At 35.2% G+C, this 19,352-nt stretch overlaps 1 protein-coding gene across 1 annotated transcript in view; it reads right to left on the reverse strand.

Moving 5' to 3' along the window:
* Positions 1-1,184: 1,184 nt before the first annotated feature.
* Positions 1,185-19,352, reverse strand: part of CNTN1 (contactin 1) — a 173,608-nt gene continuing 155,440 nt past the window's right edge. Inside the window, exons 17-22 of the mRNA XM_015822697.1 lie at positions 14,513-14,747; positions 11,553-11,656; positions 4,323-4,509; positions 3,617-3,729; positions 2,386-2,542; positions 1,185-1,270 (exon numbers count right to left, since the gene is read on the reverse strand). Coding sequence (XP_015678183.1) covers positions 1,191-1,270; positions 2,386-2,542; positions 3,617-3,729; positions 4,323-4,509; positions 11,553-11,656; positions 14,513-14,747 — 876 coding nt within the window. The 3' untranslated portion in view covers positions 1,185-1,190. The remainder of the gene's footprint in view (positions 1,271-2,385; positions 2,543-3,616; positions 3,730-4,322; positions 4,510-11,552; positions 11,657-14,512; positions 14,748-19,352) is intronic.

The raw sequence follows: 19,352 nt of genomic DNA on the forward strand, positions 1-19,352 counted from the left end.
TTGCAGGACTGGCCTAGGGAAATTTTTAGAGGGGGTTTTAATTATATTTTAATTAGATCATAGTTAAATATTTCCTTTTAATTAATTTTAATCCTGTAATTGTTATCTGTGTATTTTTTAATCGATTGTTAGCCGCCCTGAGTCCGCAAGGAGAAGGGCGGGATATAAATTTAATAAAATAAAATAAATAAATAAATAAATTTTTAAATACTACTTTAAATACTATATTTGTGTTAATATTTATGCAATCAGGTAATTACTTTTCAAATTTCCATTGTATTTATAATGAATTAATAAAAAACAAAGTGTCTCTAATATTAAAATCTAAATTATGTCATTTTGATGGAAGTCAACTTACTCGAATGTGGCAATTACATTTAGATAGAATAAAATACTAAAAGTAAATTTGTTTATATACCTACTAAGATCATTTACAGCAAAATAAACTCTGTGATTGAGATAAACCCCACTTGAATTGCATTATTTAAAACAATATGTTGAGTTAAATTCTCATTTTATAATGAAGGTGCTGGAATCCTTTGCTGTTAAGACTTATTAATGGATCCAGAAATGAAGTCTTTTACTCCTTAACTTGCATTCTAGTGTTTTCAATTCATTTATTCACTTCATGTACAAAAGCTGTAAAATGAGTGCAATGCTTTTGCTTTGACTGTATCTTTAAAAACCTGAAAAGTCATCAATGACAGGGGCCATTAAAAAAAATTCAGTACACAAAACAGAGAGTACACAAAACTACGGACAGATGTAGTTGCTTCTACGTATACCACATACAATCAATTTTTCAATCTCTATTATGTTTTCACAATTTATTATGAAAGTTAAAGCACCTATGTGTGGTGGTTTTATTTTTACTATACAGCTTACATTATTTTATTTAACACTACACTGTAACTTGCTCATTGAACCGAATCATGCAATTGTTGCAGATCAGCACAAGTGTTTCATAAGGCATAATTGAACATGTTAAAAACTTTCAAAACTTGAGTTGCTTGATGAAGGAGTTTCTGGGTGTCTCAATTCTTGAAGTCCATAGTTAAGTCAGGAAGATAATTTACTTGGAAGTGTAATTTATTTGGCTTAGGACGATGCCTCAAGAAATAATAAAAAAAGAATTGAATTCCTTTTAGGTTCAGTCCTTTGCACTAAACTGAGGACATATTCCGGTACATTCAGAATTCCAAAAAGGTAAGGATACCAAGAACAGGCAACAATAAACCAAGACAGCTAGGGAATATTCCAGCAGCAGCTCCTGGAAAATCAAACAAGTTTGCATTTTATATAAAAGACTGAAGATTAAGCAAGACTACAAGTAAAACAGAGATGTTCTAAAGATTCTTTCCCAAATTGTCTTCTCTGAAAGGTGATATTCAGATATTCTCTAATTATTTGCTAAAACTTGTCATATTGTAAATATTTTATATTCATGTTTCTCGTCATTTTGCCTCCGTGTGACTTCAAATTAGATTTTACTCCTGACAAGTACACAGACAAGCTCCTGCAGTTTGTTTTTCTTGACAACATTTTTGGGAAGTGGTTTGCCTTTTCCTTCTTTCTAGGGCTGAGAAGAGTGACTGTACCAGGATTAATATCAATATCAATAATGAACTATCAATATCAAATTGTCAGCTTTGGATTTTCTTTTCCTGAATATCAGGAGCAGCAGAACATTGTCAAGATTTAAATCTAACCATTATTACACCATTAATACTCTGAAAGATCCTCTGTAGAATGTGGACCCCTATCAAAACTGGGGGCTTATCATCCAACATTACATCATCACTTATTTTATAATCTATTCATATGATTTTCTCAGTAAAGTAAAGTAAAGTAATTTATCCCATGTAGTATGAAATAATGCCTTTGTTATTGCCCCTAAAGTGATAATCCATCTCCAATACCTTCTATACTGCTGCCCAATATAGGTGACTACTTCTTTTAGCTAGGATGACTTTCACACTTTGTGGGATTACTGGTGGCTACACCCTCAGCATTCTTTGTTCGTCCCTTCTAGGAACAGCCCCAAAATAAGGAAGAATAGCAAGATTTGGGGAAGGGGACTGTTGTGAGAAATGGATAATTTGCTTCTCTCAACCACAAATGTATATTTATGATATGTTTACTATTTGAACAACTAGAAAGCAAATAAAATCATTTTTGTCTCAATGATTTGAAAATAAATGACTACTGTGTATATTTATTTATTTATTTTTATATTTCATACTTCTTAACTAACTATCTCCATCGGATATAAAAGACACAAGGAAACACATTTAAAACACCTTAAACTTAGCTAACATTAAAATATAGAAAAATATAGAAAAAATAACATCTTTCATACTCAGTTTCATTTTTTCATAGACATACCTGGAATTTTTACAAGAGCTACTTCTCCATCTCCCCCTTCACTGTGGACCCGAACTTCAACAATGTACTGACCTTTAACAGGTGCAGGAACTTCTATATAATGGTTACCAGTCTTAAAGAGTGTACCATTAAATTGACCATCTGGTCTATAGAGCACCTTTTAGAGAATAATAAAAAATATCATAGCAAGGTAAGTTCACAACAAATTAATAGTCCAGGTCATTATAAAAAAATCAAGGCAAAATATTTATAAATGCTGTCTTGAATCAATATGATTATCCATTTTATATACATTTTTGTAAATAAAAGTGAAAAGCTCCCACTCCCTTTTTAAGACTTAGAGAGAGAACATTAGCTAATTATATTTAAGTAACCTGTATATTTACATTTTCTGTTGTTTCTATGGTGTAAGCAGGAAATCCAATCATTAATTTCCTTTATATGATCACAGGGAATAGGAAACAGTAGTGGTATTATAGGCATACAGCATTAGCCAATTACTGTTATGAGAAGTAAACAGCAACACTTCCACACTTCATATGAAGAACTATATAAGATGGAAGCAACCATGTCCTGTCTCCTTTATGGTTCATTCTTTTTCTGTGCTCTGTAGACCATTATTTCTAATGTTTCCTTCTTGCTGAAATGAAGAAAGTACCAAATAGATTTCCTCAGTTAGTGATCACTACTTAGACACTGCAAGGGATGTCCAGCCTTGGCAATTTTATGACTTGTGGACTTCAACTCCCAGAATTCCCCAGCCAGCACCCCGGCCTACACTGATCTCCAATCTGCTTTCTTCTTTCCACCACTGAAAAGAAGCAACATGCATGCCATCATACAGTAGATTAATCAGTTCTGAACATAGTAGATACTAATACAAAAGTTGATTGATTGGCACACTTATTTGTGTAAGACAATAAGAACTACACAGGTGTATTTCTCTGCCTTATAGCTGTTTTTATATCTTGTTATGGCTCATATTAGAAGAGAATTTCTAAGAATTAGTTGAATTATCAGTATAATAGATCTTGAGGGAAATTACGTAAGATTACTGTATACACTGGTACCAAATTTAACTTTGCTTTTTATGGTCTAAAATATCCTTTCTTAAATATCACCTTTCTTCCTTTTAAATAGCAATTTACTTTACTAACACACAATTCAAATAGAGCAACAAAACAACCAATATTACTCAGTTAGGCCCAAAAGACTTAAATATCAATCTTACTTTATATCCTTTCACAGTAGATTCATTGGACTGTGACTTAACATGCTCCCATGTGATAATGTACTTTGAACCGGACCTTACAGCATCAATAATTCTTGGTTGCTGCCTTGGAGCTAAAAAAAATAGTACATCTCTTTATTCTAACCAGTACAATTAAATTTTACAAACATTATTTTCTCATTCCTACACATTTGTTTATTTATGTCCACAAGTAAAATTCACCAATGGTATCATCTACTATCTACTTCCCATTCTGATTTATACAATTATTCATAGATACCTCTTGCTTAAAAATTGTCACCAAATGTTATGCAGCTACTGTCCAGCATTTGCAGACCATGTCACAGTGATCTATAGAGAAGCAAAACTTTGCAGCCAAGATGTTACTGTTACAGGATCTAACAACTTGACACCAGAGGTCTGTGTATCTACCAATATGTATAATTTATCAACAATGACTGAGTACATTTACACAAACTGGCAACTCCATATGAAAAAAATTAAGGTAATTAAAACATTACAATATCCACAACCAGATATGGAATATTTGAAGTTCCTAGGACATTTTACATTGAGCTCATCCTTGAGCAAAGAGTTTTAAGACAAATTGTGTCTGATTAAGTCTACAGATATAAGTCTCCTTTATTCTATGTCCATCTGACCTTATCTTTACTATTCATCTCCATCTTCTACTTTAGATGCTTACGTGCTTTTTCTGTAACAAAATCCAAAGGATAATTGTAAGGTCCAATGCCAGCTGCATTGAAAGCTGCTACTTTTGTATAGTATTTTGTATAAGGTTTCAGGTTTTCTAACATTACTGAAAAATTCTGACTGTTCACTTGCACTCTATTTGCAGCTATTTCTTTTTCACCGCTGGACCAGTAACTGATCTGTAAAAATGAAAAAAAAAGGTCAAATGTAAAAGGAAATATAATTACTCCTAATTATTTCAGAACTAACTCAGCAGGAGAAATAGAAAAACTGGTATCTATGGATTCTCAGTCATCCTGGTCATGGTTGTTCCAAAGTTGCTGTTCAAAAGGCAACTGGTTTTTCTTCGTTTTTTTTCTTGAAAATGTTGTGCTTCTCATCCAACAAACTTCTTCATTTCAGAATTGAAGAAGCTTCTTGGATGAGAAGCAAAACATTTTCAAGGGAAAACCAAGAAAGTCCATTTGCCTTTTAAACAGTACCTTTGGGCCAGAGAAACTGGAAACACATTTTTTTTCTGAAATACTCCATTCACTCCCTGTAACTCCACTATTTAGATTGAATCCTTTTGGAGGAATCCTTTTAGAGGAGTCACTATGACCTTGTTAGAAGGGTATATGTACATTTGTGCATGAGCACAATGATTGGGGATTTTCCCAAACCAAGAATCTGGAGCAATTGGGAAAAAGTCACTAAAGGCTTCCTAAAGAAAGATAGAACACTGGGAAGTGATAGTCAAAGGGAAGTGATTTTCATTCCAGATTACTAACTTAACAACTTAACATATGAATCACTTAACATGGCAAGAAAGGTTGTAAAATGGGGTAAAACTCACTTAACAACAGAAATTTTGGGCTCAATTGTGGTCATAACTCAAGCACTACCTGTATACTTTTAAAATATTTTATGGATTTATTAATCTCAGAAGTGATGGGCTTTTGGCAGGTTGATAGGAGAAAAAAGTTTATATATTGTAGATAAACCTTTTGCATTTAGCATGTCTAGATGTCAACTATGGAAGTGTCAAGTAATTTCTTCTGAATAGTGAGAATGGATCAGTTTCAGTTTGTGATATCCAAAGTTGTCAACAAGCTACTTGGAGAGGTATGTTGTACCACTTGTTCTCTGCTTCCTTGGTTAATCTGGCTTTTAATTTCTAGTTGGGAAATTATTAGAGGTGCATTGGTTAATATCATAAATACTTCTCTGTTTAAGGGAGAAAATATTAAAACTCTTTTGAAGAAGCCCATTCTGTAGTTTTCAGAATTGTAGGGAAGTGTCTCCCTCTTTCTCCCTATGATTGAGTAACATGAGTGAGAGAGTAATGGCTTTTCAACTGAGCTCCGCTATATACAAAGCATATATTTATAGTTTAGTCCATACAGACTCCACAGCATGCTAAGGCTTTGAGACTTCCTTTGTTGACGAATATATTTATTTGAGGATCCATATAGTTTGTTTTTCAATCTTCAAAAACTTTGATATTATTGACCATGGCATCCTCCAGAAGCTTCTGGAAGACTTTGGGATAGGAGATACAGCTTATGCAGAAGTTCCCTTCCTATCTTTTAGAAAGCTTTCAGATGGTTACATGAAGACAGCTCAAAATGGGAACTATTTTGTGGCATTCCTCAAGACAACATTCTGTGAAATGCTTTTCAATATTTATCTGAAGCTAGTGGTAGGATTCAAATATGTGAACAACTGGTTCTCTGTGTGGATGCTGCTTCCAGAAGTCCATTCTGGGCCTGGGCAACCAAAAATTAGCTACTGGTGCTACCGAAGTGGTGCGAACTGGCTGAATCCCACCACTATCTGAAGCCACTGGTGAGATTTGGAGGTTAGTATTGTTCAAGCTTTTCTGGTAGCTTCAAGATTGGACTCATTCAACTGCAACCTATAGTAGTGGCCAAAATTGTGGAAACCTTTTGGGAAAAGTATTTTTGAGGTTTGATGGCTAATAACACCACTTTTTTGGGAGTAGTACCATAACATTATATATCAATGGAAAGATAATTTAATCAAGAATATAATGCAACATAGTTTGTTCAATTATCTGTACTGTATTCTATGAAAAGTTATAGCCAAATAACCAGAAAAAGGAAGCACAACTTGCTTAGATTGATATCAGGTAGCTTTCCTTCATCTGATTGTAGCCAATGAGCATGAGTGTTTAGAGAGCTAATCAGGTGTTATCTTGTTTTGGCAATGAGCCAATTAGATCATAGTAGGATTTAGTTATTGATGTCATGTATTGAAGCTGAGAGGAGGACATTTGTCAGTGTGTTATATGATCGCTATCAAGTTGATTGGGTTTTTTTGTGTTTTTTCATTTAGTGAGCTTGTAAAACGTAATAAAATTAAAGTAATGGTGCAAAGAGTTGACTGGTTGCCCAGAAAGCGATGTAAAATAGTATTATTAAGTGAACAAGGCTACAGTTATAAAGAAATTAGAAGAAAAAATGGTGGAAACTTAACCAAAGGTGGCATTTCTACTATACACTTTTCCCAAAAGGTTTCCACAATTTTGGCCACTACTGTAATTCTGTGTTCCTTGCAAAGTAGAGAGGTCTAAACAGGTTTACTAGCTTTTGACAAGATCTTTAAACCAATTTTTTTACAAACATTTAAATGATTATAACTGTTAATTTTAATTATTAATCCAACTTATTTTGCTTTATTTCCATTGCAATTTGAACAATTTTAATATTGCAATTTAAGTTTTAATATTTCCATTTTCAATTTGTTCTTATTGTAGGCCACCAGGATTTTGATAGTTGATACTACATCAGGTAAATACATAAATTGAAGTATAAGAACTAGAATTCTTATAATTAGCACTACATATAAAATAATTAGGAAGTTGAATAAAGAATAATAGTATATCCATTTCAGCCTGAAATCAGTGCTTCCTTCAGTATAGACACTGAACACTCTATACAGGTAGTCGACTAATTGAGTCCAATATTTCTGTTGATAAATGAGATAATTGTTAAATGAATTTTGCCCCACTTTACAACCTTGCTTGCCACAGTTGTTAAGTGAATCACTGCAGTTTTTAAGTTAGTAACACTGTTGTTAAGTGAATCTGGCTTCCCCATTGACATTGCTTGTCAGAAGGGTGCAAAAGGAGATCACATGACCCCAGGATTCTGCAGCCATTATAAATATGAACCAGTTGCCAAGCATCTGAATTTTGATCACATGACCATGGGGATGCTACAATGGTTGTAAGTGTGAAAATCAGCCATAAATCACTTTTTCAGTGCAGTTGTAATTTTCAACGTGTACTAAGTGAACTGTTGTAAATCAAGGACTATCTGTACTATGTGAAAAAGGGAACCATTCCATCAGACAGAAATAAGATAATCAGAGGGAAGTAGGATATTCCTTTTAGACTTTACTCTAAAAAACAGAAACCGTCCATTCTAAATAGCAATCTGTTCTGCCATCCTGGTCATGTTTTATGAATTCCAATTTATTTGCTATCCCTCTCAATGGAGAGAGTCATACAATCATTGTAATTATTTATACTATTTATTAAGTTATTAAGAAGCAGTTTCACAATTTATTACAAATCTAAGATTTAGGAGCAGTTCAGCATGGTTCACATGCCCAATGATTCTCATTTTATCAGGTTTAAGTGAAGGAGTTTCCCTACTGTAATTGCCAATATTACCGAAATCTTGTCTTGGTCATTTTGATTTTAAGATCCATCTCTTTCCTATTTCCCATTACATATATGTAACCTTGATTTAGATATGTTTGGTGTATGTTAAACTATGTGTAGGTTTAAAAGAAAAAACAAAGCAAAGGAAGTTTTAGCAAATGCAATATTAAATAAACATAGGACTTGTTTCTTATCATCAAATAACACTATTTCAAATCACTTCCACGCAAGAGAAGGAAATCCTGGTGTTGCTTTCTTGTAAATCTAAAGAGGTATCTTCCTTCTGCCTTCTGAAATACTTAATTTTACTTTGACAGAATCAGTTCCTTTTGTAGTAGTACAAATAGTCCTTACAATGGTTTGAAATTACAAGTAACTTTTCTTTTAGATAATGTTTATTATCATTTTTTACTGTGGGCACACTGGCACCCATTAAAAATGAAATTCTGCTGCTTGCTCTTAAAAGTGTACACATGCATAACACATATAGACATGCTACATGCATACATGTGTATACCTACACCCTTATATATAAATACATATAAATATTAATCACCGTCCATCTTGAATACATAGTGGAAAGAGGAAGCTTGAGAGTTCACAAGGTTGATACTGTATGGAACAAAACCATGACTGAATCTGGATGTTCTGCTTTGGATACCATGAAGCCTCCTCCCAGAAAGTAATAAGGAAAACAGGTCGTGAAGAGGATGTGTAGTGTCCCAGATAATACTGTGGACCATGCTCAAGCAACACTTATATGCTATGTCCTGAATAGAAGGGACTTATGACTGTTTTTTATGTTTACGATCATTCCAGAATTTCCCATGGCCACATGATCAAAATTCAGTCGCTTGACAACTAACTCATATTTATGATGGTTGCAGTGTCCTGGGGTCATGTGATCATCACCTTTTGTAACTTTTTGACAAGCAAAGTCAATGGGGAAACCAGATTCACTTAACAACTATGTTACTAACTTAGAACAACTAGAATGACTGACTTAACAATTGTGGCAAGAAAGATCATAAAATGGGGCAAAACTCTCTTAACAATTAACAAATGTCTCAGCAACAGAAATTTTGGGCTTAATTCTGTTCATAAGTCAAGAACTACTGGTACTTACCATTATTGCATGTTCTGGTAATTGTTTGACAATTTATTTATATTTATTTCTTGTATTTATAATCTCTTTCAAACTCAGATACACTTCCTGACTATAAAAATAAATATGAGGGACTTCCGGTTTGCCAGGCGGCCACCATGGATGGCTGGGAGACTTTCTCTCCCCGTTCAGTTTCACATCGCTGGGGGGCTCTGAAAAGGGCCAAAAGTCATCCCGAAGAGGTGACCAGCAAGGAGGGGTTATCGCTGGATCGCGGGAGAGCAGCAACTCTCCCATTAGAGATGTCGATCCCTCCAAACCAGCGAATGAAAGGACCGGCCATAGAAATATGGCTCGTCCCTAGGCTGCAGACAGCCGAAGTCACACTCACTATCTGGCAACTTCAAAGCAGCATGGAAAGGACTGGGTGAGATCAGCCTCTCTTACATCCTAATTGCTTTTGTACCTATTCAATCTGCTAAAGTACTTTTTCCTCTGTGGAAAGGGAAGGGGGATTTTAGCCCTCCCTCCAGAAACAGCAGCGATTGAATACATAGGGGAGCTTTTTTTTTTTTTTTTTTGAAAACATTGAAAAAATAACTGGATCCCAATTGGAACTTTATTTCCTAAAGCTTGTGGATTAAAAGATTTTTGATTATCTACTTTTTATTTTCATTCAAAAGTCTGGGTTTTTCCTCTTAAAATAGAAGAAACCCCCCCCGAAAAGATTACAATAACTTTGAGATTTAAAGGAATTCCTTAAACAGTGGGGTGACATCTTGTGGCTAAACCTGAAATTGCAATTTATTATTCTTAAAGAAAAGAGACTTGGCTGACAGTTTAGAAAACAAGATAAGATTCATGTAGTAACCTTGAACACCAGCTGTGAGAATTTTAACTCTGTTTCTTATTTACTGGGGGAAAAACTGTGAAAGTTTTCAATTCAACTTATCACTATGGAAGACCAGGAACAGACCTTTCCTATGGAAGAAATGCGAAAACAAATTTATTGCTATGTTGAAAATAACTTATCAAACTTACCAAACTCTTCTTAAAGCTGGCGATGAAATAAGAGCTTTCGGGGGAAAACCAGAAAGCGTCTTAGATATGCAAACTCAGATTTTGACTATAGCTAAAAACCTATCTATACAGAATACAATAGAAAAAAATTGAACAATTAAATATTATGACAGAAGACCTAACTGCCCAACAAGTACAGACAATAGAAAATTCAGAAAAAAATCTGACAACATGGATAGAGGAAAAAACCTGCTATATAAATCAGAAGGAATTTGAAGATCAAGGAGAGAAACAGATGGAAGAAAAGATAAACAGTTCAGGACAACTACATCAAGAGGAGAAAATAAAGAGACGACCTGGTAGTCCTGCCAGACCCCTCAGCCTTCCAGAAATGGCGACTGGATGGTCATCTCAATATAACATAATATATACAATAATACAAGACATCTTTGAGGACTCTGAAGCAAGAACATGGAAGATGATTTGGCAAAGAAAAAAAGCCAGAATAAGACTGAAGAAGAAGGGAGTGTGGGCATATTTAGGAGATTTAAAATAGAATATACTTAAGTAGACAAGACCCATATTTTGAATACGAGATATTGTTATGATGAGAAGATAAAGAAAAATGTTGGCTAATTAAAACCTAGATGCATAAATATCAACAGTTAAATTGAAATATTGAGTTGTTTATAAAGGTTAGATAAAGGTGATTAAGATATATATATGTTAAGAATGATGTAATGTAATTAACATGTTTTGATGTAGTGATAAGAATAAAAATTATAAGTTTAAATATGAGAAAGTGGACATAAAGAAGAATGCTGAAATGGGAGAAATTTTGGTTATGGAATTTATAATATTTAGAAATTATAATGAAAATAAAAATATTATATTGTATTACTAATCTGTTGATATAGAAGTGAGATAGATAAGATATGTATCCGGAACACTAAATGTTGGGGGGAATTGGGGTCATTTAAAAAATTTGGAAATGATAAATATTAAATGTTTAATTTAAATATCAACGCAAAATTAAAGCTGGGAAAATTCATAAGGTTATTGATGGTCCAAAAGATGGAATGTTAAAATAAATAAGACATATAAAAGTATTGATAAATGTAAGAAAGCTATTAAGTAGCTGATGGATAGAATAAGAAGTATACTAATTTAAACAAGAGACAGTATGTATTAAGGGGGAAAAGAGAGGAAATATTGGCTGTAATAGTTGGAGATTTGTATTGATAATACTTGTATGTAATGGAATTATTGTAACTCAGACACCACGTTGTTTGTCAAAGATATAATTGTAACATCGGAAAATTAATAAAAAGTTTAAAATAAATAAATAAATATGAGTACAACACCATGTTCAGTTCTTTTGTATCTTGTGGTATGATTAGTAAAAGAAAATATATTTTTAAGCTCACCTCATAGCCAGTAACAGCTGGATTGAAAATGTGTTCCCAGGAAACAGATACTTCTGTGGATGACAGAACTTTTATTTTCACATTTCTAGGTCTTTCAGTAGGAGCTGAAAAATTGAATGGAATATTAATATTGTGAATCTGATATTCTGAGTAATATAGAGTAAAATAATCAAGGATTTCCAATTATTTAATTTGGTGCTTTCTTTGGCAGCATGGTCAATATTTCTTCCAGTTTCTAGTTGGTGCCTTTAGTAACTACACCAGATTAAGTCATCTGGGTGACTTTGGACCAGTCACTCTCTCTCAGCCCTAGGAAGAACCAATGGAAAACTGTTTTTGAAATTTTGGCAAGAAAACTGCAGAGGCTAGTTCAGGTAGCCTCCAGAACACACTCTCTCTCTCACCTCCCCCATATTATATGCATTTTACAATAGTAAAATTAATTCAAATGGAATACTTTACATAGTAATGTTTTATGGTTTAATCTACCATTTGCAATACAAATTATGTGCTTAAATAATTGTTGCATAATCCTTTTAGCTATGGCAATATTTTCAGTTTTATCTTTCATTTTGTTTTTACTTAAGCAAGTTGCCTTGAACTCTGAAAAAAGATTTATGAACCATTTAAAATCATCAAATACCAAACCTACTGTATGTAAATAAAAATGTGTGAATATATAAATTCACAAAGAATCCTGATTCACATAGTTTCTCATTAATACCATAAAGAATCAAAGTACTAGTATATTTCAGGGAAAGGATGTATAGTAGATTTTTTTATAAAATAACTACATTAGGCATCAAATTAATAATTATCTTCTTTCTTAGTATCCAAATTATGTAACTGAATGTCCAGTCGTGGTTAGGTTTCTTGCAATTAGCAAATTTCCCCAGATGCCTAAAATGTGCGGTTTCTTTTTTGTTTTTGACAGAAAAAAATGCAAACAGTTTTGGTATCTCAGTTTTGAGAGTATGACTTTACCAGGTCATTCATCACATACATACATACATACATACATACATACATACATACATACATACATACATACATACATACATACATACATACATACATACATAAAACTAGTTTTTGAATTGCTTGTTATTGTGTTTTGATTAATTCAAAATTAACTGAATTAAACAGATGTTGCTCTGTTTAAATTTTTTTAAAAAAATATTAACCTATTGGGCTTGTAAACACAATTCATTGAAGGCAGTCCAATGTCTATACAAATTCATTGGTAAGGCAAAGATCAATGCTCTTTTGAAGATCTTTTTTAGCAAGCTTCAACATAAAAGCTTTAAAAAAAACCCTTTCATATGTTTAATGTTGTAACTGGGCACTCAGTCAAATATGTATGAAGTGGTTACTGTTCAGAGGAAACATATATTGGATGAAACTTTTCAAATAAAACTGAATAATCGTGTATGAAAAGGTATTTAAATTAACATTTTATACTAGTGATTTTATTAAATTTAGAATTTTAGTGTACTATCAGAGATGCAGAAGCTTGGCTTACATTACTAAATGCTCAGTAAAATAACAGGAAATTGATGTTTTTTTAACATAGAAATGTTAATTAACCTGAGATGGCCTAACAATCTGAAACTTTTATAATACATTGCTTTATATGGTATATATTTGGTATATGTTTCCCTGAAAATAAGGCCCGGTCTTTTTTTTTTTTTTTTTTTAGTTCCAAAGATGCATTTCAGGGAAACACGGTATCAGGGTGATCAGCCTGGCCGGGCACTCCACCCTTCGGTATGTGCACAAGAGGCAGTGAGCACGCAGAAACCAATGGTGTCCGGCAGCAGCCACAGCCTGCCAGTCCTTGGCCGCGCACTCTGTGGCTGTGCAGCCCGCACAGTGCAAGTGAATTGATTACCTATCCAAGCAGCAGGCGGAGGCAGATGTGCAGGTGGGAGTCAGGCAATCCAGATGCACTGCATGGCCGCCTGCCTTATGGGAGGACTCACGGGAGGCTCGTGTGGCAGCACCAGCAGTGGCAGAGGCACGGGGGGAGGCAGGCAATCCGGATGCAGTGTGTGGCCGCCTGGCTCGCAGGAGGCTTGCATGGCAGCACCGGCAGCAGGCAGAGGCAGATGCATGGGGTGGAAGCAGGCAATCTGGATGTGCCGCACGGCCACCTGGCTCGTAGGAGGCTCACGCAGCAGCAAGTGGAGGCCAAGACATGGGCAGGCAAGCCCAGAGACGGTGGGACAGAGTGGGCGGCGCATAACCTGCCTCCCCCCATGCCTCGGCCTCCACCTGTTGCCAGTGCTGCCACGTGAGCCTTCCACAAGTCTCCCATGAGTCAGGCGGCTGCACAGTGCTTCCAGATCACCTGCCTCCCCTCGTGCCTTGGCCTCCACCTGCTGCCAGTGCTTCCGCATGTCGGGATCGCCTGCCTCCCCTCCGCACCTCTGCTTGGAGGGCCGGCCTGGTGGTCGCAGCACTCGGACTTACCTGTGCTACATGGACTGTGGCTGTTGCCGGACACCGTCAGCCCACATACACTCACCATCTCCTGTGCTGGCCACCCCCACCCCCAGGGCTTATTTTGGGGTAGGGCTTATATTAGGAGCACGCTAAAAAAAATCAGGCTACAGCTTATTTTCTGGTTGGGTCTTATTTTCGGGGAAATGCCGTACTTAAAATGTGAATTATCATAACATGTGCTTTCCTGAAATTTGCTTTTTCTCATGGCAGATAACCTTGGGCTCATTCTACTTGCAATTCATCCAAGAAAAATGGATTGCTCTGATATCACAGGTCAGAAGTGACTCAGATGATATGTGGGCAGCCAATGTGCTAAAGAGGCTGGTTGGATCAACTTAATTATACTTGGAAACAGATCTTAAGAATTAGACTGTTTACATGAGAATTCTTTTTAGTACATTGCAGCAAGCTTATCAAAACCTACTCTTAACTTTCATCACAGAATTTTTACTCACCATCTTCTGCTGAATAGATAATAGCAGTAAGACTGAAAGGTCCTTCCCCTTTGTTATTAAATGCTTTCACCTTTACTTGATACTTTGATGAAGGAAGCATTGATTCATCCTTATGAACATACCGACCAATATCAGGTTGAGGAACTGTAACACTTTTCCAATCATTTTGATCAAAGGACTTGAAAGCTACCACATATCCAAAATTATTACCAAAGTGATACTCTTTTGGCAAAGGCTATAAGACAAAATATGAGAATTATGCATTCTTTTTATTTTTGTTCTTTGTTTGAATGAGTATAAATAAAATTTAAATCTATATTATCATCTATTTGGAGAAATATTCCCATGAAGATTCTAAGTAAGGAAATACAATTTTTTTTTCACACAAGGCTTGTCAGGATGGAAAGTTTATAGACTGTCTTCTTTCTTACAGATAATCTGAAAACAGCTTAATATCACAGATTAAATACTTTCTAAATATAGAATAACTTTTATAAAATGCCTTCTGCAATATCAGCCTATTTAGTTGCCCTAATTTTTTCTCCCTTCCTTCACCTAGCCATTATCTCATAATATATAGATTTTGAATGGAAATAAATTGAAATGTCTTTATATAACAAAAAGTAGTATCAATGGTTTGTGCCTTTGGAACCTGAAGGCACATATTGAGTATAGTCTTATTCTGGATGATTAAGCCTGAATTATTAAAATGCTATCATTTTACCTAAATAAAGTGTGGTACTAAGTGATTTTGTATGACCCAAAATATAATAGGTTCTTTTTTAAAAATTATACCCCAAAGATAGGACACATTTCTGCTTGCTTTTTCTAAAAGAGTTCCATATGTTAAGACAGATATACACAAGTGGATTATAGTCACTAAAAGGGAATAGAAGGGGAACTCATCAAATTTGCAGATGACACTAAGCTAGCAGGAATAGCCAACTCCCAGGAGATAAACTCAGGGTCCAAAAGATCTTGACAGACTTGAACAATGGGCCCAATCCAACAACATGAAATTTAAAAAGCAAGGTTTTATACTTAGGCAGGAAAATCCAAAGGTACCAGTACAGATTAGGTGAAACCTGGCTCAAAAACAGCAACTCTGAAAGGGACCTGGGAGTCCTAGTGGATGATCACTTAAACATATAACAATAACAAAAAAGTTGGAAGGGACTTGGAGGTTATCTAGTCCTACCCCCTGCTCAGGCAGGAAACCCTATACCATTTCAGACAAATGGCTGTCCAATCTCTTCTTAAAAACTTCCAGTGTTGGAGCATTCACAGCTTCTGGAGGCAGATTGGTCCACTGATTAATTGTTCTAACGGTCAGGAGGTTTCTCCTTAGTTCTAGGTAGCTTCTCTCTTTGGTTAGTTTCCATCCATTGCTTCTTGTCCTGTCTTCAGGTGCTTTGGAGAATAGCTTGACTCCCTCTTCTTTGTGGCAGCCCCTGAGATATTGGAACACTGCTATCATGTCCCCCCTCGTCCTTCTCTTCATTAAACTAGACATACCTAATTCCAGCAACCGTTCCTTATATGTTTTAGCCTCCAGTCCCCATATCATCTTTGTTGCTCTTCTCTGTACTCTTTCTAGAGTCTCAACATCTTTTTTACATCGTGGTGACCAAAACTGGATGCAGTATTCCAAGTGTGGCCTTACCAAGGCATTGTAAAGTGGTATTAATACTTCACGTGATCTTGATTCTATCCCTCTGTTAATGCAGCCTAGCACTGTGTTGGCTTTTTTGGCAGCAGCAGCACACTGTTGGCATGAGTCAGCAGTGTGTGGCAGCAGTCAAAAAAGCTAATACAATCCTTGGTTGTATAAACAGAAGCATAGAATCAAAATCACGTAAAGTATTAGTACACTTTATAAAGCCTTAGTAAGGCCACACCTGGAATACTGCATCCAGTTTTCATCACCACATTACAAAAAAGATGTTGAGACTTTTGAAAAAGTACAAAGAAGAGCAACTAAGATGATTAAAGGCCTGGAGACTAAAACATATGAAGAACGGTTGCAGGATTTGAGTTTGCCTAGTCTAGAGAAAAGAACTAGGAGGGACATGATAGCAATATTCCAGTATTTGAGAGGCTGCCATAAAGAGGAGGGGGGCAGTTTATGTTCCAAAGCACCAAAGGGCAGGGCAAGAAACAGTGGATGGAAACTAATCAAGGAGAGAAGCAACCTGGAATTAAAGAGAAACTTTCTAACAGTGAGGACAATTAACCAGTGGAACAACTTGCCTTCAGAAGTTGTGGGTGCTTCTTCACTTGGTTTTTAAAGAAGAGACATGACCAGGAGTAGGCAATCTTGGCTCTTTTATGACTCGTGGACTTCAACTCCCAGAATTCCTGGGCCAGCCATGCTGGCTGAAGTCCACGAGTCATAAAAGAGCCAAGGTTGCCTACCCCTGGACTAGATAGTCACTTGTCTGAAATGGTATAGGGTCTCCTGCTTGAGCAGGGGGCTGAACTAGAAGATCTCCAAGATGAGGGGCACATGACATGGATTTTGTAATTTGTTAACTAACACAGTTGTTTTGGATTTTAATTTGATTTATTTTCTCTCTTTTAAAATGATGCTTAGGTTTACTAGCTTTTAACATTCCTAAACTGATAAACAGGCTGGAGTACAAATTGGGGTCTGGTTTATTTCTTTTGTGAACTCTAAACAACCTTTTTCCTTACAATTACGCCCCTTCTGACGTCAGACCTCATTTTAATGAACATGTGAGATATTGTGGGATACAAATATGTAACATGTTTGACTATATGTAACTGATTTCCTATGCAAAGGGGAGGTTACTTTTATCCTGTCCAATCAACTTTCCTCTTTCATTTTTCTTTGTTGTGCTAACTATAAAAACAAATGTAACATGGGGCTTGAGGTTCTCTCTCCTTTTCATAGAGAGACAACACTTTATCTGAGTACTCTAATAAACTGTTTTTAAATGATCTTCCAACTCGGTTGCTTAATGGGAAGATAAACTGAGGCAGAACCTAGGGCCAGATTTGGCTATCAAAGGTCCCTTCCAGCTCTATTCTGATTGATTGAACAGTTATAATTGTATAGTCAACAAGCACAGAGCAAATAGAAATATGAACACTAGTAGTAACTTTATTGGTATTAATTTTTACTAATTCTTTATTAAAAGCATCCTTATTTTTAAAATTATTTAAAATTGTAAAACGTAGCTTTCAGATATATACAGAATAAAGACTGAATAGTAGTGGCTTCAGGTTTTGCACAGTAATTCAGCAGCTGAGGGATTGCGGGGCTCCGCACCCTATGCCCGATTTCTGCCTGCTAGGGGACCCTAAATGGGCCTGAAGTTGCCCTTTGGAACTGAGTAAGAACAGTGATTTTCTCTCTTCTAGTTGAAAATTGATTTCCTGGAGGAAAAAAAAAGAAAAGCGCCAAGAAGCAAAAAGTCTCTGAAAGTGAGAAGCGGGGGAGAGATCTTTGCCCCACACTCCTTCAGATGGAGGCGGTGAATTAAACTTTTCAGGGGGGACAGAAATATACTGAAATGAAATGAATATAAGACTTAATTTGGTAAGTTTGAAATCGGTGGAATCTGTTAAGATTTTCCTTTTAAATCATGAAAATAAAAGTAAACAATTGTCTATTACTGACTGGTGCTGACATCTAGTGGTGGATGAAAATATACAACAGCAGTTGCTTTATTACAGGGACTGGCAAAACCCAGGAAAAGATCACTTGGTTTTGGTGACATTTAATGTCTTAATAACAGAGAACAGCTGTGACAAAAAAGAAAGAAAACATTTTGGGCTATTTACAAAGTGAGAATTATGAACTCTAAAAAAGAAGAATTGACCTTTCTGGATTACAAATACCAACTTAACTGTGACTCTAAAGCTGTCTGCAGAGAAAGGAAAATCCTGATATTTAGCTATCATGGAAAACCAGAGATCTGCAGAAAGAATATACCAAGAAAAAACAAATACTTTCCAGAAGGAGATCTATGCTATGTTGCAACTAATCCAAACAACAATGATCTCAAACCACGAGGAAATTAAAAATAGCTTTGAAAATATAAATGAACACATCGCCAATTTAACTTTACAACACAAAAATTCTCAGAAAATAAAAAGAGTGAGCATAAAAAACAGACAACTGAATACAAGACAGAGGAGAGAGATTTGAAGAAGGAACTTAAAATAGAAGAAAGTATGACTTAACCCAGATGGAAAAAATTTACAGGAAATACTGGACATGGAAAAGGTAACCTATACTCTAAGATTACAAAATAAGTTTGAGGACAAGAAAAAAGATTTGACAAAATGGATTCTGCCAGGAGAAGTACGAGAACTTGAGAGGTAAAAAATGATAAATAAAATCAAGAAAGAAAGAAAGAAAAAGATTTTCAATGAATACAAAGGGGTGAAACCTTCCTATAAAAACATCTTACCTGTTTTGCCTTTTGTACCTGCAATAACATTTTTAAGATTATGGAAAGATTCTTTATCTCAGTGAAGCATATTGATCAGGAAAGATGTTTGGCAAAAAAAAGGCTAAAGTGAAAATTAAGAAATTAGATGATGGGATTTATCAAAGGGAATATTTAACAATTAAACATCTGTTTGAATATGGTTAAAGAAATAGAAAGATTTTGGATATAAATGAAGATTAGTTTAAAAGGGATGAACCCCTTAAGTAACATAGTATTTTTTCTTTCTTTTTTCCTTTGTGTTTTGTTTTTTGACATGAGAAATATAAAAATGTTGGGATGGTTTATGTAATGTATTGGTCACAACTGTTTTGAATCAGTTGCTTAATGTCTAATCACTTGTTTGAATGTCTGACCTAGAT

Source organism: Protobothrops mucrosquamatus, unplaced genomic scaffold, assembly GCF_001527695.2.
Source record: "Protobothrops mucrosquamatus isolate PMUCROS unplaced genomic scaffold, P.Mucros_1.0 scaffold1645, whole genome shotgun sequence".
NCBI lineage: Eukaryota > Metazoa > Chordata > Lepidosauria > Squamata > Viperidae > Protobothrops > Protobothrops mucrosquamatus.